Here is a 24,488-nt window from a genome sequence, read left to right as displayed (position 1 = left end):
ATACTTGTGTGCTCGACAAAACCACCAACAGCAGTGATTCACTAAGAGCCTCTTTCAATATAACCGAGGGCAGCAACATTCAGAAGTCTTTGACATTGTGGAGACCACTTCATGATAGATTAATCTTTAACACTATTTGAAGCTGCAGCCGTGACCCTCACAGGTCACATGATGGAAACTCAAATTGTTGATAAAGACGTGTTTTTAAAGCCTCCACAAAAAGCTTGTGAGTGGACCTTGATTTAAGATCTGCTGAGGTATCAGCCTGCTTCCTCCGCAGCAAAGGTCAACAGGACTTTGTCTCGCTTTGTTCTCTGTGCGAGTGTGTAAGTGTACCTGCTCAATGCATTTAAAATGAGGTTAGTGTTAGGGATGAGGGAACTTGAAAAACAAACAAACAACACTATTTTCATGGCTGACCCTCTTAGAGACGGCTGTAGTAAGCCAGTCGAAACACATCAGACTGCTTTACAGTCCCTAACAGGTCATCCTGGAAGGTCAAGTAGGGATCAGATTTTGCGTGTGAACTGAAGAGGAGCGTCGTCGCTGTGGGCTGGCAGCGGCTTCGACCTTCGCAAGGTGCCTTTTTAAAAGGCTGCAGGGCCGACAGTTTGCTGTGAGAGTCTATGAAGTGTGTTTGTGTGTGTGTGTGTGTGTGTGTGTGTGTGTGTGTGTGTGTGGGCGGATGGAGAGGGGTGACCACATTTGCAACTGTCTGAAAAATGTAAGCCCTTAGAGAGAGCCAACAGATACTGCATGACAAAGGAAAACTCTGGTTTAAAACAACTGTTTCTTTGTAGTTTCAGTCTTTTCTATCTGTAGTAATAACACACCTCATATTCAGCAGCTGGTAAAAACACTAAAATGAAAGTTGTGTTTATATTTCAGAATAAAATCCTGCCTTTCCTCTGAGTCCCTACAGAGACTGGTGGTGCCACTTTTATGTCTGTGCTGCACTATGGTGATGTTTTATGCTCCTCTCAAGCTAACATGCTCTGGACACTGTGCATCATGGAGCATTGAGGTCCATCACTTACTTTAAAGCCCGCACTTATTACAGTTTCTTTTACGCACACGTTGGATGGTCTGCCTTGTCCACACGCTGCTGTATTCTTATGTACGAGTCTGTTTTAGGTGTGCTTCTCTCGTACCTTCTCACTTACATCAGGGAGAACGAGGGGTGCTTTCACACCTGACAGCTTTGGTCCGGACTTCCGGACTGTACTCCCAAAGTCCCAGCAAGAAATGTTTTGTTCTAAGAACGTTCTGAGAATGTTACGTGCGATGTTCTGGTAATGTTTAGAGCGGGAAGTTTTTATTTGGTTCCCAGAATGTTCCTTCTAACAGTAGGAGAACGTTCTCTGAAACATCTTCAGACAGTTGCAGTGAGAATGTTCTCTCTGCACCAGTGTCCGATCGCTCCTGAAGCTGTTTGTTGGCTCTTACTGACCTCGTTCCCTCCTGTCTCGATCGTTGCTTGTGTTGTATTAACTCTCAGACGTACGTCTGCTAATTGAAACTGTAGCATTGTGAAAGACGACCTTCCGACCTTCTGTTCTTACCCTATTTAGTCAGCGTGGAATTGATTCTCTGTGAATTACCGCAGACACAAGTCGTCTGCTTTTATTGACAAGAGGACCTTGCACTTAATTAAAGTACACATACATTAAGCAATAGTTAGATGAGAAGATCAATACAACTCTCATATAACTCTCTTGTCTATCAATACGTTAACATGAAGCTGCAGCCAGGAGATATGCACCTCCCTGAGAGAGGGAAGAAAGAACGAGAATGAGATGGAGGGAGAGAAAGAAAGACAGACAGAGAGAGAGAGAGAGAGAGAGAGAGAGAGAGAGAGAGAGAGAGAGAGGGAGGGAGGGAGAGAGAAAGAAAGACAAAAAGACAGAAAGAGAGGCGGAGACAGAAAGAAAGAAAGACAAAGAGAGACAGAGACAGAAAGACAGGCAGAGAGAGAGAGAGGGAGGGAGGGAGGGAGAAAGAAAGACAGAGAGAGAGAGAGGGAGGGAGGGAGGGAGAAAGAAAGACAGAGAGAGAGAGGGAGGGAGGGAGAGAGAAAGAAAGACAGAGAGAGAGAGGGAGGGAGGGAGGGAGAAAGAAAGACAGAGAGAGAGAGGGAGGGAGGGAGAGAGAAAGAAAGACAGAGAGAGAGAGAAACGGAGACAGAAAGAAAGAAAGACAAAGAGACAGAGACAGAAAGACAGACAGAGAAAGAAAGAGAGAGAGAGAAAGACAGAAAGACAGATAGAGAGAGAGGGAGAGAGAGAAACAAAGATAGACAGAAAGAAAGAAAGAAAGACAGAAAGAATAAGAGAGGGAGAGGGTGAGAGAAAGAAAGAGAAAGGAAGAGTTGATGAGGAAACAGGTGTATGTTGTGTGTGAGTGTTTATAACAGGAAACGATTAGGAAAGAGCACACTGTGTTATCTTTGCAGAAGACCGGCGGTGCCTGAAATGCAGATGCTTCAGCGTCTTCGGAGTTTGGTCCTCCCTAATGGCTTCTGCAGACGGGGCCAAACATCTCGTTTGCATAATTCATTTTCAGAGCGCCTGACAAATGCCTCCAAACTCTTCCACCCTCTCCGTGCAATCTGAATATTTGCACAGCTCTCTCATAGAGTGCCACTTCTGAGAATTAGACCAGGAGGACGAAGACACCAAATGTGGCTAAAGAAAGAAAGATCAAACTGCTGCACTTTCTGACATCATTCTTTGCTCAGTGGGTGCAGCTCTCTAAAGCAACAGGCGTTTTTTTCAGGTGTAGTCGAGGTCCTGTTCAAAATGAAGCTGCTCAGTCTGTTACAGAGGTCTCTGCCTCCCTCTAGTGGTGCGATACAGCAACTGCAGCTGCCAGGGAAAAGCTACAATCAGACAAATGGGGGGGTGATCATTTGCACACAAATTGCTAAAATGTATCAGAATAAAATTCAAACAATATTTGAAGTCTTGAGCTTAACCTTCAAAAGCTATAAGAAATGAACGATCAGCAGAAGCTGGAGCAAAGTAAAACACTGTGACTGTGATTCAGTTCACACTCATGCAAAGCAACAGAGCTTCATATACAGTGTACATATTTAATCCCGTCAGACAAGATGGAGGGAATAAGGACGGAACAAGATGACTTTTCCAGCCTGCTCAAGTTAAAAGATATAAAAAGAAAATTAAATTGAAGCACGTGGAAAATAAGTCTAAAAAAGTCTTGAAATCTCCGCCTGTCTTTTCCAGGGTTATGTCAATGATGAGTTTGTGTGGTGAAAGCAGCTTGTGTGACAAAGTCCAGCAACAAATGTCAATAAAGTTTTAAATAAAAAATGACTGACGCTGACAGTAGTTGTGTTTCAAAGTGAGCTTTGAGTTTTTGATATGAATAAAAAAATGCTTTTTTTTATTGAATTTACTTTATTTGTTTATATATGTTTTGCTGAATCCCAGTTAATACACGTGTTCACTGTTTCTGTGTACATGTTCCCTTCAACCATGCAGTTAATGAAATGAGCACTCCTCCTCCTCTTTATGATTACATCCACACTGAACAGTTTAAATAACTGCAATTGATTCACATTTGTTACAGTGTTACAATTTGTCCAAAGCGACGTACATCAGAGAGTAAATACAACACAAGCAACGATCGAGACAGGAGGGAACGAGGTCAGTAAGAGCCAACAAACAGCTTCAAGAGCGATCGGACACTGGTGCAGACGGGGGGGGAGGGGTTTGTTTGTTTTTGTTAATCATAATCAACAACATCAACAAGGTCAATATCATCAATAGCATCAATATCATTAAGTATGGAGGTGTTCATAAAGAGCTGGGTCTTCAGCTTCTTCTTAAAGGTGAAAGGGACTCTGCGGACCGAATGGAGTGTGGTAGCTCGTTCCACCACCAGGGGGAGACTGAGGAGAAGAGTCTAGTTAGAGACTTAGGGCCCTGTTGTGATGGGAGCACCAGGTGCCTTTCATTGGCAGAGCGTAGTGGGCGGGACGGAGCGTAGACCTGGATGAGGGCGCAGCAGGAGCCGTTTTTGTTGCTGTTTTGCAAGCGAGCAACAAGTCATTTCATACATTTCACTTTTTACGATATTGTTAAATGTATCACAGCAAATTTTACAACAACAAAATGTGCAGCATCATCACAGCATTAGGTTTGTGTAAACACACAAGAGCCACAAGATCACAGCATAGTAAATGTAAAAGCATGTTTCTGCAGCTTTCTCAGGTCAATTCTACTGAATGCATATGAGCTGCAACAGTTATTAAACCATACACATTGTCTTTAGTGGTCCTTTAAATATCACCTAATTCCTGGTTAGGAACCAACAGCCGAGGGAGCAAACTTGTTAGCATTAGCAGTAGTGCTAACAGAAGATACAATGACAGCGATGCAACGTGTGGACCTGATACGGGCTGAATGAAACAGTTAAATTACGATAGTTTTGACAGATGATTGTGACACATTCACAATCAGTAGGAAGGATAATTTTCGCATCAAATCAACATGAAGTTACATATGTGCCGTCTGACTGAAAAGATTCACACTATAGTACTTTTTTGTATTTTGTGAACAACACATTCAAACTGGGCCCCTCCTCCTGGGCTCTTCGTCACCAGAAGCCCGCTCTCTCTCTCTCGTGTGAGAACACGCCCACCCCGCCGAGCTAACACCAACAGCATCATGGTTGCCTTTGCTCTAGCATGCTAACCGTCAGTTAGCTTGTCCCTCCAGGGAACCACAACAGCGCCCCTCCTGAAAACGTCCCATGCAAAGCAAAACAACAGAATATATGCAGAGGGAAGGGTCTCTACACACACTCACCAACCACATGTACAGAGGCCTATAAGTGATCATTTATATTATATTATATTTGTAAAAGTCACTAGTAACTTTTTCTAGGAAAATCCTACTTATTATACCTTTAACACGTTTACCATAGAGACATTGCAGGTCTGGCATTTGGATATTGCACTTGGCTACATTGTGATTTCAGGAATATCTAGATTCATTGTCCAGACCTAAAACTTAACTCCTACTCCTTCAGCTCACACAGCTCTGCATTGTCTCCTCTAGAAAAATGAAGTCCAAGTCCAGCATAGAGAGGCTGAGTGAATGTGGTCTGGACTCTGTGGAGGAGAGTCATGTTTTCATTGACATTGTAAAAGGACAGAACACCTGCCTTATGATCCAGGAACACTCCCACTTTGAAAGACGACTTACCGGGAATTGGAGTCTCAACATTGTTATGCCTAAATTCATATTTGCAAAACCAATTTAACCCCCAAGACTTATTATTGCGTCCAAATGCACATTCATTGTAGCTTCCTGATCTGCTGATATCCTTGTATGCAACAGCGATTGTGACAAGTGCATCCCACTCCACCTCCCAATAACAACGTCCAGTCAGACTCTCTCTACTCAAGACCTGGTAAGTGGGGATAAATCTAGTTGAAGACTGGAAAAGCAAGAGTTTGTAGTTCTCCTCAGTTGTTACTTTACGGTTCCCCTCAGATAAAATCATCCAGGGGTGTGCCGTACTTGGATCTAGTGTGAGTGGACATGAGTACTGTAAGAATTCTTCTCTGGTCCTCAGTTGTTGAGAAAGTAGAGCATCCACTTCAGTCACTGTCCGTGAAATCTTTGGCCATTTCTCTCTCAGAACGTCCTGTAGTTTTTCTCTGACTTCTGACACAGCTGCTGTCACATCCTCAAAGTACTGCAAAGGACGAATTTTGGTGCTGGGTAACTCTGTGGAGACACTGAGAAGTGACAGTGAGGGGTACTTGTCTAGAAACTGGGCGTCATCCTCTGTGTGTGAAAGCTTCTCCAGTGCAACATCTTTGCTTTTTAGTTCAGTGATCTCCTGCTCCAGCTTTATCTTGAGTTCTTTGACTCGGCTCACTTCAGCTTCCTGCTGGGATCTGACCTGCTGCTTCACATCAGAGCGTCTTTCCTCCATGAGACGGATCAGCTGAGTGAAGATCTTCTCACTGTCCTCTACTGCTTTTTTAGCAGAGCGATTGATAGCCTCCACCTCCTGTTGGAGCAGCTTCAAGACTTTCTTACAGTCATGAATTCTCTGCTGGACGTTTTGTCGACTCACCCCGAGCTCTCTCTGCCTCTCAGTCCTTTCTGCTGCAGCTGAGACTGTGTCGTGGCCTTTATGTTCGTCCACGGAGCAGAGATAACAGATAGGCTGCTGATCAGTACGACAGAACATCTTCATCACCTCATCGTGACGAGAGCAGACGTTCTCCTGGAGCTTCTTGGAGGGCTCCACCAGCTTGTGCTTCTTTAACGGAGCTGAATCAAGATGAGGCTGAAGGTGTTTCTCACAGTAAGAAGCCAAACAGACCAGACAGGACTTGCAGGCTTTCAGTTTTCTCCCAGTGCAGACATCACAGGCCACATCTTCAGCTCCAGCATAGCAGTGATCAGCAGGAGCAGCTTGGAGTCCAGTCTTCTTCAGCTCCTCCACTAAATCTGCTAACATGGTGCTTTTCAGCAGGACAGGCCTCGGTGTGAAGGTCTGCCTACACTGAGGGCAGCTGTAGACTCTCCTCTCATCCTCTTTATCCCAGTGGGTTTGAATACAGTTCATGCAGTAGCTGTGTCCACAGGGAACAGTCACCGGATCCTTCAGTAGATCCAGACAGATGGAACAAGAGAAAGTTTCCCGGTCCAGCTGAACTCCTTTCTGCGCCATTTCACCTCTCAGTGACAACAACTGTCTGAGTTTCACTTCCTCAAAACAGAATGGCCTGTGGAGGGGGGAGGGGCAAAGTAAGAGCTGTGTTTGAGAGCAGGACAAACAGGTTCTAAGTGGCAGCGTGACTGAAACTGTATCCTTGGTGCAAAGTCCATCCTTTTCCAGGTTTTTATGGTTTATCGTGTCATAAATGCCATCTCTCAGCACACTTGTAAAACAGCCACAGGCGAATACAAACATTTTCACACGTGATCGTGTACTGATTGCCAACAACTGTTCTGTTGATTCTAACCATAGACTGTATAAAAAGATGGACGACATGACAGCTCCCTAATAGTGAAGCCAAAACATTTCGGGCGCCCCCTGCTGACTGGCTGCAGTATAGGTCATAAAGCCCGCCTCCTCCATGTTAACAGATGGGACATGAGTCAAACTATAAAATCAAAATACACGGCCAATACATTTTTCTCAAACATGGTTTCTGCCATTACAGTTAGTTATTATCATGCTGATTTATGTCAAGTGTTTATTTTTCTGACAAGTTTTCTTTTAATTTATTTGGTGCTGTCAAAATGATGATTGACAGCTCTGTTGACAAATTAGGCTCCTGCAGCCGATCAGTTCCGGGTGAGCAGAGTGGAGGACGAACGGCGAGAGGAAACGTAACAAAAACAATCACTACAGTTATTGAAGTTTCCATACCTGTGAACGTTAACCTCAGACCAACACAGAGAAGCTGTTCTGCTGTGCGAGATCCTTGCTGTTTTTGTAAGTTAAGTGTGTGTTTGGGTTAGCGGAAGTGGCTACGGCCGCTTCACTCGTCGATCTCTACTGCGCAGACTCTGGCTCCAAATGACGTCACCATCGCAAGATGGCAGCGCCTATCACAGGGGCTATTTTGGCATCAATTTCGTACAATGGGAGCAGATGGAGATGTGTCGTCCATCTATATATACAGTCATTGATTCTAACTCACGCAAGCATCATAACAAGGGGAATGTCGGCATACCAAAGGCAACTGCAAGCCAGCCACTCATCTTAAATAAACATAGGTTTCTTGACTTGGCTTGTAATCTGAGTAATATCAACAAATCGTATCAGCGGGCTGCAGGAAAAACTGTTTGTGTGGACAACAAAAGCAGACCTTTATCCAACATAACATCATGACATCCCGGCTCACATCAGCGCTCATCTGACGACGACTCATTCATCTCTATAAACAGACATCTGCAGCAAGGTCAGCTAAACAATCTGCTCTAGATCAAAAATTCAACTTGAGACATACTCTCTTGACTTTTTGACATAAAGGCCGCTTCTGGAGGGGAGAATTTTACCTCACTTTTGATCTGAACACACAGCCGCTTCTCAAGCTGCTAACTGGACTGTAAACAATGCAGCGCACGGAGAAAGGAAGCCACGGCAGGAAGTCGTTCATCACTTACCGCTGGCTGAAGTGGACACGCCGGACATGTTCACTGTAGCAAGTGGCTTTGTATACAAGTGAATGTGATGTAATTTGAGTATATCAGACGTATGATCTGCATATGAACACTATTTAAGAGACACAGCTGCAAAAACAACAAAATGCTAAAGGATATGTGAATATGGGCATGTATAAAATGAGGACATTTGTGTGTGTGTGTGTGTGTGTGTGTGTGTGTGTGTGTGTGTGTGTGTGTGTACCTCTGTCAGAGAGCTTCTCCAGCAGCGTCCTGAAGCGTTGCACTACAGACGGGGAGACATCGTAGGTGTAAACCTCCTTCAGCGGAACAGAGTGACACTTCCCAAACATCCCATCTGTCAACACAGAAACACACACGTTAAGTAGAGAATCTCACCCGCTCTATATTTCACACTGGAGTTCAAACAGTCACGTTCAAATGCTAAACATGCTCGGCCTTTAGGTTCAGTTTATCCCAGCTGATTTTACTAACTAAGGAGAAGGATCCCTCTCTTACTCTTCCTGTGGTTTCCTTCCAGTTTACCCATTAATAGGAATTAATGGGAGACGACAGTGTAGGACAGAGGATGTTGTGAGAGATCATGAAGGCCCTAGAGGCATGTTTTATATTTATGATATATGGGTATACAATTAATTTTGTTTTTGTTAAGCCTTAAAAAACACTTTAGTATCATCCTTGATTTAACTGATTAGTGAAAGTGAAAAAACAACAATGCTTTCCAGTCAGGTCCACACAGTCAGATCCACGCCTCCTCTCTGGACTCATTTTATTACTAAACATAGATCCCATGACACCGAGTGTGACTTTGCACTCAGTAGGACTTCCTTCTTTAAAGCCACGCAGTGGGAGGTGCCCATGTGAGCAGTAGGAAAGGCCGGCAGGAGGCTGTGTCAGAAAATAAAGCAGTGGTTGGAGGATGCGTCAAGAAAGATGAGTCAAAGGACAGAAAAAGGAATGTGCTCAACCAGTGCTCACAATACCTGCTGAACTCGCACCGTGCAGTAACTTACTGGTGAGCAATAAACTGTGAACGGGGTCAAACAGGAGTTTCATCTTCTCCACGTGAAACTCTGCTTCTTATTTATAGACATTTAAATAAAGTGACACATTAGAATCAGCTGCAGAATTCAAACTGGACCTTAAACTGGAAAAGTATCTGTGGCAGTCACAAGCACAAGTGCAGGCAGGTCATTTGTTAGCTGAACAACACCAGAATGTTTGAGGTCAATGGAAGATATAAGTGGTGGAGAGAAATAGAGGATCTGTGAGCGTTGTAATGACAGCTGTTTGGGAGATGAGAATCAAATTTTGTTTGAATGTAACCCTCAAATTCCACAGGATCCGTCTCCGGCGCGTCCGGAGTCGATCGCGCCCATTCAAGTCAATGCTCGTGATTCCACAGCACGCCAAATGAGCAGATAATCAACCTCAGAGGTGCAAACTGAACTGTAGTTTGTGTGTTGCTCTGTTTAACGTTGATGTTATCGCGTGATTACGCAATTCTCGCACGATAATGTAGTTCTCCTGCCATCTTATGCTCTCACGAATCCAGCTGCTTGAGCCAGCGCTCCGCTGCGCTGTGGATCAGACACGCTTCCTGTGGGCGAGGGCTCGCGCCGTCTGACGGACTAGAACCGCGGCGCAGACAGAATACGGCGGACATGGATCCTGTGGGATCGAGGCGTAAGAATGTTAGCAATGTCTTCCAGAGTATTCTTTAAAGAGTAACTGCACTCTGAAACGTGTTTTTTGAGCTGTAATCTAAATTATATCGCTGTACTGTGATGAAACACATCAATACTTGTGTTAATACTGAAAATTCTTACCAAATGTATAAAAATCGGCATTTCATGGGTTGGAAATGGCTCAAACACGCCATCTACGGTTTTGAATCAGCCCTGGACCTTGGTGACGTAGAGTCGACCGTTTGGGACAAAGCTACATCATGAAATGTATTTTAATAAAAGAATGTTAACGCCTGTCAATCAGGGGTGGGCGGTGCTCGGAGAAAAATCTCAAGAATGACCGCCTCACCTACATTCCTGTGGTATCAGCCATGGCCGTGCAGTTCAGAGGATGAGATCGGTGAGTGCTGCGCGCATAAGAGGATTTTGGAGGAGACGTTATAAAAAGCAGTCCACTTCCGCGGTTAGCTTTCATACCTGATGCGAACTGTACCCGAGTACACATGAACCGTACACGAGACAACCTTTTCAAGTGGACTGAGTACGCTACACAGTTTTCACAGTAATCAAACAAACCGGACTTTGGGGTTCGGATCCGGGCCCATGTCCCTAATGTGAAAGCCCCCTGAGGTGCTCTTCGGGGGACTCTGGAGGGGAGAAGTCCTCCACCTCATAAGAGCTCTCTGTGGCGTATGCGCCTTGTGACTCTGTGTCGCTCTCCATTTTTCTCTGGCCAAGGGGAAGGGACGTCAATGAGCTGCCGGACACATGCTGTACTTCAACTTTAAATAATGCTGTCGTCACTACACGCAGACATGGTGTTGCAGGGTTGGCTATTTTAGCAGACAAAAAAAGAAAAATGTTGTCAGCGAATATTTAATTCACATGTTCAGTTACAACATTTCTGCATTTTATCATCATGCTAATAGAGAATGTAATCCGGGCTATATCTCATTTCACACACACTGTTATAATTAATTAAAATGACTTCAAAGTGCAAAGGATGCACAATTAGCTACAGTGAGAATCATCAGCCTGTTTCTGTATCTGTGCTGTCTGTGGTTTTATGTCGGTATGTGGCTGTGCACGCCTCTCAGAGCATATCTGCATGTGCGTTTGCATGTATGTGGGAGAGTGTGCACGTTGCACAACAGCACCTCAAACTGATAATTCAGGCCTCTTGTCTATAAATAGCCTCTGCGTCACTGTGGCCATCTCAATCAACTTACAAGCTCCATTTAACAGGCAGCTAAGGATGACCAGCGGCTGGTCTGCGGCGCCGTAATTACTCACAAATGTTTGACTGAGTGCATATTGTGTTGTTTACACGTGTAGGAGCTGCAGGTGAACCAGGAAGAGTGAGGAAAGAGACTACAGAGAGAAAACTGTCTTTCTAAAACATGGTGAAATACTTCAACAAGCAACAGTAACATATGTATGTGACTGACTGAGTGACTGACTGAGTGAGTGAATGACGGTACTTTCAGAGCCGTAGAGAGAAAAGTTGCGGGGCTGCTACTCCACTGCTCCTCCGCTGTCCTCACCAACTTTCATCGCGCGCACCTGCTTTCAAACACGTAACACACATTGACCAGCTGCGGTCAGCCACATACGAGGTTTTTGTCTTGTTCGTGTCCGTAAAGGCTGCCACAAGGTTGGTGTCTGACAAAGCGATTCACTGCACACAGACCAGAAATGCCTGAACTTAGATTCTCAAAGGAAAATATTCACAGTGACTGATTTGTTTATGAATTAAAAGATAGCAGGAGATCGCTTCCTCTGCATGTACAGGACGAGATCAGCAAAGAGATGAGACGCACCGCTTTGTCCACAGGGGGCGCTAAGATCAACACTAAATGAAATTATTTTAAGTTGTGTAACATAATTATCTTTTGACAATTGCACAACATAACTTAAAGCCCCCCCTCCACTGATAATGTTTAACCTTGTAAACATCTCCATGTGGTGTTCTTCATGTGCTAACAGACATATCAGGGACAACATCAGCAGTCATCTCCATGGCTGGGCCTGTCTGCTTTTAAACTGCAGTGTACCAAGGACAGGCTGAACAACACGTTTTCAGATTGGCAGGTTTGAGACGTCACAAACCCAAGGAGCCAACCTATGTGTAACCTATGGCAACCACTTCGGCGATGCGCGAGTCAGCTGTAACCGTCATCGTAATTTTTGCAAACTCACTACTGACTACTAACCTTACTACTACTAATTACTACATTTCAAGCTAGCTAAGTTTCAACAAGTTGCCACTAAATGAAGGCAGAGACGTTTTTTGTTTAAGCAAGGAGGGGGTGGTTGTAAATTTGCATAGTGGGCGGGGCCTATGCAAATTCTAATTAAACGTATTTTGCAGAAAAAAAATATCAGACACAATTTATCATTTCCAGCAGAGCATTTTATCCGTCTTAAAACATGACTGGAGCTGCTCTTTAACATATGTATAAACCTAAGCCAGGTTGCGTTACATATTTAACTAAGGTCACGTTAATAACATAAAACAACTTATGTAAGAAAGTTAAGTTAGCGGTGACTGATAAGTTTGTCATGCACATAATATAGTTTAACTAAAATTTGTGAACATAACCAAGAAGTTTTTTGTTCTTAAAGGGATAGTTCTGATTGCAGACGGGGTCATGTCCTCAGATGTTTCAGGTCTGAGGACATGACCTGCACCGCACTGACACAACCTGAAGATCTCAGACATAATGTAAATGATGATGACTTATTGATGCTAAAAGTATCGTAACAATAATATTGTGACTGCAACATGCACATCGTGAGGAAATCAAGCTCCTGAGTAATCTGCTGCACCACAGGCCTTTTTCTCCCTCCGCTCTGATCTCATTCAGCGTACAGTAACACCAATTCTGTGTCTCCCAGAAGGAACATTGTGAATTATCTCTTATAATTATACTCATGCATATGTAAGGCTCTGCAATCTATCCCTGTTTCCTACCAGGGGGGCTGATATTCAGAGCCAGACATGTCTTCTTGTGATTTATGGTGCAGATTAGAGCAGAATGAGGATTCACAGGGCCGTTCTCAGAAGCTCAGGGTGTGTTAAGATGGAGGAGATGGACCAGTAACGCTGCCCAGATGTTGCTCTCAGTTGCCATAATTTGAATATAGCTGTCATTGACTACAAACAAGAAAATAAATGCTGAATGCTTATCATCCTTGATAAATCAACCATGTATGCTTACGTGTTTGCACTAAGACTATGTTGGGAAACATGGATAGTTCATCAGTGTTTTCATATTTCTTCTTAAGTTGACAAAAGATTCAGGCACAAGAACACATGAATCCCTCTGCCACTCCGTGTTGTTGAGCATGTCTGCCTCAGGGCAGCAAACTCAGTCCAGCCTAATGAACTGGATTAAGACATCTTAATGGACCTGTCACCTCTGGGGAACGGAACAAGTCCATCCCTCACAGACTGCACTCCACAAGATCAATGACATCTGGCATGGCTTGGCCGGGCCTGGGCTGCTTTCACTCGCTAGGAACGAACTGTTTCTTTCATACCTACTAAGAACTAAGAACTAAGATTCTCATAGTTTTAATGGTGCTAGCATCGCATGAAAGATTAGCTGCACAGGCGTGTAGGGAAAAGATACAGAGAAGCTTGTATGAAAATACTTTAACTTAAAGTTTTTCGCTGGTTATGAAACAGACTGAAATTAATTCTCTACATGAGCAACAAAAGCAAACCAGATCATCAGCGACAAGATTGATTATTTCTATATAGTTATTTTTAATGCCTGAAACCGCTGGCGGGGGGCAGGTGTCAGAGGAAGCGATTAACTTCACACTGCCTTTGTTACATTTTCCAGGGCAAACATTTAAAGTGAGTGATACACATGACTGTTAAAGAAAGCAGGATGAGATTTTTTGTTAAAAAACACCACTAAAGCATGAACAGGACAAAATCCCCAAAGAGATAAGAGGTACGGCTTTGTCCACAGGGGGCGCCAAAATCAACACAAACCAAAAGTTCCTCACAGGAGCTTTTAAGAGACTGGCCTTTTTTATTTTTTAAACTACAGAGCTGTCAGAAACACAATTCGCAATATTTTAGCAATAATCAACATTTTACTACAGAACAAAACCTGTTTTTGTGCCTTAAATTCCACAATGTAAATCATTAAAAATAAATACATAATAAACAGCTGTATGGTCTAGAAACATAAACAATTAAACAACTTAAAAAGCTGTTCTAACTTTGCAGAATGCGTGTATAGTTAACAGCCACAGCATCAGCTGATATTTGCAGAAAACTGAAGCACCTGGCCCAGAAATCTCAGAGTCAGTAAATCTGATCGATAAGCCGTCAGCTGGCTGCACATACAGGACGGTAATTTAATGAGATGTGGCAGTTTCCCTTTTAGTCATTTGGAACAATGTTAAGGACGTCTACTGTAAATATGAGGATGACTCTGCTGATCAGCTGCTGGACCGCTGCCTTGAGCATATTGTGAATTTGTCTGTTTTTTTTTGGCTGAACAGAGGTCAAAGCAAGTATCTTTTCATTTCACATGTATTTAAAAGACAGAGCAGCTTTAATCATACTGCACGGGGAGAGTAGTTACAGGATCTTTTGATCAATAACCCTGCCCTCCCCTGCCAATTAGTCCAATCAGACAGCCGTACAGGAAATGTGATGATGATGATGGTGGAGGCTGTGAGCTCATTTATCAAATGTAGTCAAACTCCACTGGAGCGGTCACTCTCAATTCCACCACACCTCCTATTAGAGATCTTTTTCTGCAGACCAAGAGCACAAGAAGCTATCTTTCCCACCCAGTTTGCATATGATACTCCATACATTAAATCATCAGTTGAGAAGGCCTCCAGTCGATTTGCATTTTGTTGCGTTTGCATTTGAATCTCTGAACCTTTGATTTTTTTTAGCTGCATAAACGTAACACAGAGCACTGCAGCAGCAAAAGCCGGCTGTAAACTTTATAAGGTTTTAACCAGGAGTAGAATTATCCGCAAAGGGTCCCGCTTCAGCAAAATACACAGATGCAGTGATTAAAAGAGGAACAAATACTGAATAAAGCATGTTAAAAATCAATGTTTCTCCCATGGACCCAGGACATGAGGAGATGCTGCGGGCCCAGCTGCTGCTAGCCTATCTGAAGGGGCTCAGCCTGTTTTATGTCACCATTCCTTTATTTTCCACCATTTAAAGGGATTTTACCCGGAGCAGAATTATCAGCCAGGGGCGCTGGTTTGGCTCAGTCGGTAGAGCGGGCGCCCCATATACAGAGGCTACAGTCCTCGACGCACTGATCGCCGATTTGACTCCCGGTCTGCCGATCATTTGGTGCATGTCACCCCCCTCTCTGCTCCCCATGTTTCCTGTCTCTCTTCAGCTGTACTATCTAATAAAGGCAAAAAGGCCAAAAAAATAATCTTAAAAAAAAAAAAAGAATTATCAACAGAGGTCTCCTCCTCTCCACTACAAACAAACCTGGTCATTAAAACACTGAATAAAACAGTTTCACTTTAATAATCAGTGTTTCTGCAATGCTTTAATGCAGGACCTCGAGGGCTGCTCACTAGCTTACTTAAAAAACCTTCATCACGTTAAATTATTAAGTTAAAAGGGCAGCAATGTGACAGGAAACAATAAGAGAGCAGTCAGCTGAACATGCTTATTATCCACCTGATAATGCTACTTTTGAAAAACTGATAAATGAGCATCTTACAATCAAAACATAGGACTCTCTGTGTGGCGTTTAAGTGAAGAAAATGAACAATTGAAGCTTTGCATTGAGCAGCCAAATCCAACTTTGATTGACATAATTTGGGTGAAGATTCAGAGGAGTTAATTTGACACTACTATACATGGCTACTTAACACTTCTTAACAACTAATTTTGTTTTGAAGCATAAAAAACAGATGTTTCATACAGAAATGAGCATAAAAATCTGCAAATATTGTGTTTTATTCTAGAGGCCTGTTCTTTTCTTCTTAAAAACAATCGCTGGTGCAAACAAATTGTAGCTAAAATACTGTTGCGATGCATGTTGAGGAGACAACCTGCGACAGGCCGCAGATGGGTAATGAGCCCTGCTCCTCCAGCACCTGTTGCCATGGCGACTTCCATCGAGTGCTTTTTGTCCCTCACGGATAATCAAGGGGAAGCAGCGTAGGGGGGTTGAAATGGAGCACCATCCTTTGTCATACTGTGTGTGTGCGTGTGTGTGTTTTGTCAGGGCTTTGCATGTTAATCTCCCATTTTGGTTTACAGAGAACACCTGTGCGGTGTTAAGGAGAACCCTAAAAACTACGTAGCTAAAACTACAAACTGTTCTCACTCCAAAGTCATCGAATACAGCAGCTTGTTCAGTGGCCCACATGTCAACAGATGACGCTGTAGGTATCTCTGTAGCATGACTGATGGACGCCGTCTTCTAGTATATTGTTTCGATGTGGCATTGAAGTCAGCTGATGCAAAAACGGAGCTCAGAACTCATGAGGTGGGGTCAAGGGTCAAATAAACTCAGGACTTTCAGAAGAGCAGTGTGACAAAACGAGTAGTTCCAATCTATGATCTTTTCCGTACACTTAACCAAGAAGCTATGGTGCCAAATATACATCCATCCATTAATCAATCCATCTATCTTTACATCTATCTCCCATATATCCATCCCTCATCCATCCATCCATCCAGCCCTTCTATCCATCCATCCATCCATCTTTATATCTATCTTCTGTCTATCCATCTATCTTTACATCATCCATCCATTAATCCATCCATCCATCTATGATCCATCTATCTATCTATCAATCTATCATTCCATCCATCCATCTTTACATCTATCTCCCATATATCCATCCATCATCCATCCATCCATCCAGCCAAACATCCATTTTACATCAATCTTCCATCCATCCATCCATCCCCCATATATCCATCCATCCATCCATCTTTACATCTATCTCCCATATATCCACCATCATACATCCAAACATCCATTTTACATCAATCTTCCTTCTATCCATCCATCCATCCATCCTTCCATCTATATCCTATATATCCATCCATCTATCCATCCATCTCCCATATATCCATCCATCCATCCATCTTTATATCTATCTTTACATCCATCCATCCATCCATCCATCCATCCATCCACCCACCCATCCATCCATCCATCCATCCATCCATCTCCCATATATCCATCCATCCATCCATCTTTATACCTATCTTTACATCCATCCATCCATCCATTTTACAACATAACCCACGTGTTACTTGCTGGACTAATAACGTCCAAAAGTCATGTAAAATGTAAAAACTTTTTTCAGCTAGATTTATTTTGAAATGTTACTGGATGTTGCTCATTTATTATCCCTAACTTGACTGCTTTATTTTGAAAGTCTAACCATGCATTGCATTAGAATTACAGGTAACTTGACGACAGAGCCCTGCACATGCCAAGCGGACGCTAGAAGGGTATCTAGTTTGTCATATTTTAATGAGTAGTGAGTCCGAATGCGTTAGACTGTTTGATGTACCGGTGACAGGCATACTGGACAAACACGTGGCGAACAATTGCGGTTTGGTTTGGTATAGGCACCAAAATACTTGGTTAGATTGAGGCAAAGATCATGGCTCAGGTTGAGAGAAGTTCTTACGTAAGCTAACGTCACATAAGTACGTTCCTCACCACCCCACTGCAGATTTCACGGCTCCATCTTAGATACAAATGTTCTCTCGCCCTTACTGTGAAGGGGAACACTTGTCTTTTAAATTAAAGTAAAAATCAGTGGGTTAGGATGTTTCATAGACTCTATATATAGCACAGGAATAATAAAGTTTAACTTCAGCACACACTTCAGTTCTCCTCTTGCTGACTTAACTAATGCCAATTAAAGCATAACTGGAGGCAGTATTCTCTGCTGGAAATGAGTGTTTCCATGCTGAGCCAGCTTGTTCGAGATCTGCTCCATTACAGCTCTGAGAGTGAAGCCAGGGGACCCAATCAACACCGGGGGGGCACAGTGACTCCGTCGTAGAGGGAGAGAGGGACGACATGTCGGAACTGAATCAGTAGTTAAACTGTATATGTTCAGACTAAAAATAATGTGACGTGTTTTTCAAACAAAAACTTTTTTGCAACCTACAGTTTGTTTTTGTTTACGCTGCTCTTCTTATAAAGAACATGTTTAGTGGAGGAGGAAATTTGTCTGCATCAATACCTGGGTGAAAAACCTCATTAACTTTGTTGTACTTAATTTGTGTTCATCTACAGCGCTGAACAGTCACTTGAAAACCTCTCCTTTTATTTTGTAAACTCTGTTTCAGTACAGCACACCTGCTGGTTGTATGTGGTTTGTTAAGTGTTTCTTTAAGCTGTTTTCAGCCCATTTTTAAGGTCATTATCAATGACTGTATATATAGATGGACGACGCATCTCCATCTGCTCCCATTGTACGAAAGTGATGCCAATGATGATGATAGGCGCTGCGATCTTGCGATGGTGACGTCATTTGGAGCCAGAGACTGCGCAGTAGTGATCGGTGGGTGAAGCAGCCGTAGCCACTTCCGCTAACCCAAACACACACTTAACTTACCAAAAAAACCTGCTCGTCAGTGTATTTAAAACCAGAAAAGCTTCTTTGTGTTGGTCTGAGGTTAACGTTCACAGATATGGAAACTTCAATGACTGTAGTGATTGTTTTAGTTACGTTTCCTCTCGCCATTCATCCTCCACTCTGCTAATCCGGAAGAGATCGGCTGCAGGAGCCGTACTGGTCAACAGAGCTGTCGGTCATCATTTTGACAGCATCAAATAAATTAAAAGAAAACTTGTCAGAAAAAACACTTGGACATAAATCAGCATGATAATAACTAGCTATAATGACAGAAACCATGTTTGAGAAAAATGTATTTGACGTGTATTTTGATTTTATAGTTTGACTCATGTCCCATCTGTTAACATGGAGGAGGCGGGCTTTATGACCTATACTGCAGCCAGTCAGCAGGGGGCGATAGAGAGGGTTTGGACTCACTTTTAGGGAGCTGTCGTATACACATTTATCTTTCTTATTTTTGCCAACATTTAAAAAACCTTAAAAACGTGTAGAAGTATAAATCTAATGGTAAATTTTGAATTCTAAAACGGGAATTACTCTTTCTCAATGAAGCACTGCATGTTTACCAAGTATAAAGATTATGATTGGAGCATTGTAGCTGTTTTCTGGAGATCAAATAGGTCAACTGTGCCACATTTTATTAACATGGTTACTTTTAATTAAGGCGGCTAACTCCAGTTGGCTTGATTAAAAAAGGGCAGAAGTCAGAGTCTGTTTAAGTTGGAGGTTGAAGGCCATAGAGGCTTTAAAAGTGGGGATTTGATGCTTTTCGTTGTCATGCATGATATTAAAGTGGCTATGATTAGGTTTTGGACTATTCTTTTTCCCACAGCTTGGACTGTGGGATATTATATCGGGCATATTCTATTATAAACATTTCAATTCATTGGAAATAATCTGCAAATTATTAAAATAATTATTCATGGCAGCCCCGGTTAAAACGTGTAGAAAACAGGAGCCTTTAAGTATAACTGACGGGCAGCCATCCTTATCTGCACGTCCAGACTCGGCCGCCTGCTGGGGCTCAATGTGAAAGTCAGCAGAGGTTCCTACCCTGCAAAGAATTACTGAATAGACAGTTATTTATTTAAGATAAGATAAGATAATCCTTCATTCGTCCCACACCGGGGACATTTACGGTGTTACAGCAGCAAAGTGGACGGTGCAACATCAAAATAAAGGGCATATAAAAATAAGTAAACAAGTGTATCCTAAAAAATATGTACAGAGCTAATAAGATAAGTGAACAATGTATCTTAAATACGCAACGCTTACATTTGATGTAATCAAGCAGTCAACTGAGTAAATAGCGTACTAATTAAGTGACCTGCCTTCTCTATATTATCAATATAAGTTAAACTCCACCCTGCCACTTGAAAACTTGCTGTTACATAAACATATTACAATAAGGAGCCCTTTTTGCTCTTTAATAAAGTGCAGACTTTAAATATAGCATCACTACGTCTGCTGCGAGATGACATTCACAATGAAAATGCCACTGATGGAGCAGCGTCTGGCCTGATCTCGCTCCTTTGTACCCTGACATGTCGAGGTGACACGCTCAGAAATAGCAAAAACCCACAGGGGTGAGTGGACACCTTCATCGCGTGTCACTGACTCCTGGTCTTTTGCGTCAATCCTGTAATGTCAGTTTGTGCCTTTTTATGCTGAAGGGCGAGGATCATGATCTAACATTTTTGTATTCATCTTTCTGTTACAGTAATGGAGATGTTTTTGTTATTTGGAGCTCTGTAATGACTCCATGATGAGCCACAGTGCACCCGGTACAAACGTAATGATATGAAAAAAGATGTGTTATTCTGAGGCTATATTATAGTGTTGCGGGGTGGTTATGAGATGGTGCCATGACGGGAAATTTAATGACAAGAATGGAGGAATAATAATACACAATGCAGGGATATGTAGACGTATAGGGCTATAAAGATGAGAGAGGGTAGGCGGAGCTAAGCGGCTGCTTTTCCGTAGATCAAACATTAATCTACTATGGCTGAACAAACAATGAAAAGATGGATGACTACAGATACAACTTCAAACTTTTTCCAAAGAAAAAGAAACAAACTCGACGCTCAGATGAAGCAAACAGTCTGAAAAGGAAAGCGACCGTCAGCCAGGAAAATCAGGAGTTACAACCGGAGCCAACCGTGGACGTCACACATGCGACACTGTCTGGATATCTGGGATGTGTGCTCCCGCAATTACCGTTTATCACCACAGGTGCCGCCAAAGAGAATGAAACTGAGACCACTTTAACGATGAAAAGTGAAAGATGGTTTCTACATTAAAAAAATAATGCTGTTATGATGTAACAGGACGTCCCCTATGGCCACACCCAATCAGTGATGTCATAATAAGCCTTTTGCCTTTTACAGATTTTACATAAAAGCATATTGTGGATGCCCATACTGCACTGCACTGTGTTTGAGCAAAGCCTCGTAGCAGCTCTACTGCTATTACGCGTTAAATTACTTTGAGAATGACTTTTTCACTCGTCAAATTGTCACAAACACGGTGTTCGCTCAGGAAAAGATGTCTGCCTTTAAAACATTTTCCAAAGAGTTTTAACGCCTTTAGCTGCCGAGGTACAGAACATGTCGTTTCCTCGGGATATTGAGATATTTCCCAGCTGTCACACGCTCCCTGTGTTATTGGAAAACGGTAGAAAGACAAAGAATGTCCTCAGCTGCACAATACCAGCCTTACTCATTGTTTTTCCAGCCAGGAGATTATAGCCAGCTCAGGCAATCAGAGCTGCTGTGGGGCCTGATAGAGCCTGAGATGCCAATCACCTGCAAAGCACACTGGCACCGTCTGCGAGGGCCAGTTTGACAGCAGCTATTGAAGCAGGTCAGACACACGGTGGGAGAGAACAATGGCCGGAGGTGCAGCCACCGTAGCTTTTCCACTGTGAGATCCAGCTGTCAGCGCTGCCTCACCTCGGCTGACTCAGCCGGGGGGAGATTTCATGCACTTGGAAACACGGGCTGAAAGTGTAGCAGAGCTGACAAGTCGTTCCCCCAAACTGACAGATGGGATCATTCTAATACTCATGTTTCACGATGATTAGCATGAGAACAGCAACACTTACATGTGAACACCCACCACTCTACAGAAAATACATCTTCAGCTAAAACTGTGTAAACTAGCAGGGAAACTTGCTTACATTACCTTCTTCTTCTTCATCTTTTCAAAATAAAATATAGTTCAATGTTTAAAATAGTATATAAATAATTAATCAGACCTTTTTGGGGGGTTCACTGGGTCCGCATAAGTAGACGATCTTCTATCTTCTCTAGGCTAAAGTCACTCTCCGGTCCACTATCGCCAACCAGAGCAATAATAATCTGAATTTCCTTTGGTCCAACTGTCTTAAGATGCAAAAATGGATATAAAATATGAGCGATGTTTTCCTCAAATGTATTTATATTATCTAACAAGCTAGCTACCTTCTTTACTATCCACAGTCTGTCCACAGTTCTTCAGCTTTGACAGTAAGGTGTCGGGGAAAACGTCCAAATATTAAGACTGGAAGGAATTTTCTGAAGGAATGGCACAAAAGACAATGTCAGGGCTCTTTTATGTTACAATGAGAAGGGCAAAAATATAAAAAAGCAGACGCATGGCTGACGGTCGCTTTCCTATTTAGACTGTTTGCTTCATCTGAGTGTCGAGTTTGTTTCTTTTTCTTTGGATTTTCACTTCTTGTTGAAGTTGTATCTGTAGTCATCCATCTTTTTTCATCTGTTCAGCCATAGTAGATTACTGTTTACTCGCAACACTTGCAGAAACCGGAGAAGCAGTTGCTTAGCTCCGCCTACCCTCTCTGGCAGACCAACCACTGCTGGATGATGGAAAACGCGTCACTAACTGGGCACCGCTTGAGATTTTTTCTGCGAAAGTCGCCACAGACACCCAGTCTGTAATACTGCAAATGCAAAGGCTTTCATCAGTGGGCCATAGGCTCAATCACCATTGTTTTACCTCATTTGGCCATAGATAGAGACTTAACAGACATTTATTTAAATGAATATCTTTTATCTTTTAAGGACTCAACAGATTCCTCCATCAGCTGAACAACCATCCAACTGAGAGCTTTTTAATGATCTATGAGAGACAAAGCTTTATTTGCGGCTTGAAGTCAGCGAGGCGAAAAACCCAAACAGTGCGGACCACTGCGATCTGCAAAATGTGTGAAATTCATTCAGCCTCGGTTCAGCTGTGGTTGACAACAGACACCAAACCCCTATTAGCAGTCCCATCAACGATTTCCACACTTAAATATTGTTTTCTATTACAACTCATAATGTTCAGTCTATCATGAGAGAAGACTGCAGCAGATTTAAGCCTTTTTATTGGTTACCCCTTCATTTGGTCCCGCCCATCACATGACATCAGATGAGGGTCTACATGCTCTTCACCAGCAGGAACATCATTCTGGTATACTACACCAAACACCAAACTTTTCTTGTGGCGATTTCTTTTAAGGGTTTTCAGATCATAAAGAAAGATTATATGTTTATATACAGTCAGATATTAAAAGGCAGAAGATACAAATGAGACCAGCAGTGCAGAAAAAATCCAGCAGCACAACCGACCGCCCATCGAAATAAAAGCAGTTAACACCTTTTTGCATCAAAGCAAAACCAGGGCACCAGAGGCAGCCACAACACAAACACAGAGCCCGTCTGTATTCAGCTAAAAATAAATACACTGCAGACATAATAACTTTCTCACAGCCTTCAATGTGTGTTTTGTTTTTTCACCTCACATCCCCTCTTCTGTCAGAATCAGATTACATTTCAAAAGGACACCGCGCGGACAGGAAACGCCCGAGCTGATGAATTCAGAGCGAACACACCCTGCCTGAAATAAACACACGACAGGAAGCAGGTCAGGAACACAGTCGGTCAGCGGCGTACCCGGCAGCACGGCCACCTGCACCTCCTAACAGACCAGCACATGCGTAATGAGATTATAGTCTCCCGTTATCTCAGTCGGCTCTCGGCCTTTGCTTCAAACCCTGCAGAGACGCTGATAAGAGACGCTGCTCTGCACAGCCCAGAGCCTCCCAGTAAACCAATGAACGCTTCTGATCGGCTGATACACAAAACAAAAGGTGCGCTTACAACAAATGAGCAATGACCCCTGCCGTGTAACCCAGTTATCATACGTCTGACCCGGCGGAGTCAAAGACAGAAGTGTTTCCAAGACTCAAAAATAAATGCAAATCATTCTCTGCCAACGTCTTTCATGTTTAGAGCTGTTTTTGATTCTAGGTTGATTCTCAGCAGGGGTTTCCTTCTTCACTCTTGATGCCAGAAAGGCCACAAGAGAGGAGGGAGACAGAGAGAGAGTGGGTTTATGTTTCCATGTGGTTGTGGGTGGAGGCTGTTTCCAAAGATGCTAATATGAATGCAGAAGCAATGCATCAAATCAGATTTGCACAAGCTAATTTAACATCCAGTTTCTGCTATCATGACTGAGAGATTGAGAATGTTTTGGACATTGTTTTTGTGCCTAGAGACAGCCCTTACCCTGTCCCTTACTTCCTGTTACATGCGTCCCAAAGCCTCCTAAATTAGCTTTAAATACACCGCTCAGCCATAACATTATGACCAAATATGCCTAATATTGTGTAGGTCCCCCTTTGACACCAAAACAGCCCTGACCTGTCGAGGCATGGACTCCACTAGACCTGTGAAGGTGTGCTGAGGTATCTGGCACCAAGACGTGAGCAGCAGTTCCTTTAAGTCCAGTAAGTTGCGAGGTGGGGCCTCCATGGATCGGACTTGTTTGTCCAGCACATCCCACAGATGCTCGATTGGATTGAGATCTGGGGAATCTGGAGGCCGAGTCAACACCTTGAACTTGTTCCTCAAACCATTCCTGAACCACTTCTGCAGAGTGGCAGGGCGCATTATCCTGCTGAAAGAGGCCGCTGCCATTAGGGAATGCTGTTGTTTTAGGTGGTCTGCAA

The 24,488-nt window shown here is 43.0% G+C and overlaps 2 protein-coding genes across 2 annotated transcripts in view; both read right to left on the bottom strand.

Moving 5' to 3' along the window:
• Positions 1 to 8,509, bottom strand: part of LOC138611799 (receptor-type tyrosine-protein phosphatase N2-like) — a 199,014-nt gene extending 190,505 nt beyond the window's left edge. Inside the window, exon 1 of the mRNA XM_069685040.1 lies at positions 8,401 to 8,509. Coding sequence (XP_069541141.1) covers positions 8,401 to 8,509 — 109 coding nt within the window. The remainder of the gene's footprint in view (positions 1 to 8,400) is intronic.
• Positions 3,436 to 6,714, bottom strand: LOC138611801 (tripartite motif-containing protein 16-like). The gene has a single exon (XM_069685042.1). The coding sequence runs from the start codon at positions 6,712 to 6,714 to the stop codon at positions 5,041 to 5,043; it is 1,674 nt and encodes a 557-aa protein (XP_069541143.1). The 3' UTR covers positions 3,436 to 5,040.
• Positions 8,510 to 24,488: the final 15,979 nt, after the last annotated feature.

This window comes from Semicossyphus pulcher, unplaced genomic scaffold (assembly GCF_022749685.1).
Source record: "Semicossyphus pulcher isolate SPU_LCO1_2020_fin unplaced genomic scaffold, fSemPul1.0.p SCAF_7, whole genome shotgun sequence".
NCBI lineage: Eukaryota > Metazoa > Chordata > Actinopteri > Labriformes > Labridae > Semicossyphus > Semicossyphus pulcher.
The sequence above is the reverse complement of the archived record's forward strand: the minus strand, read 5'-3'. Positions and strand labels throughout refer to the sequence as shown.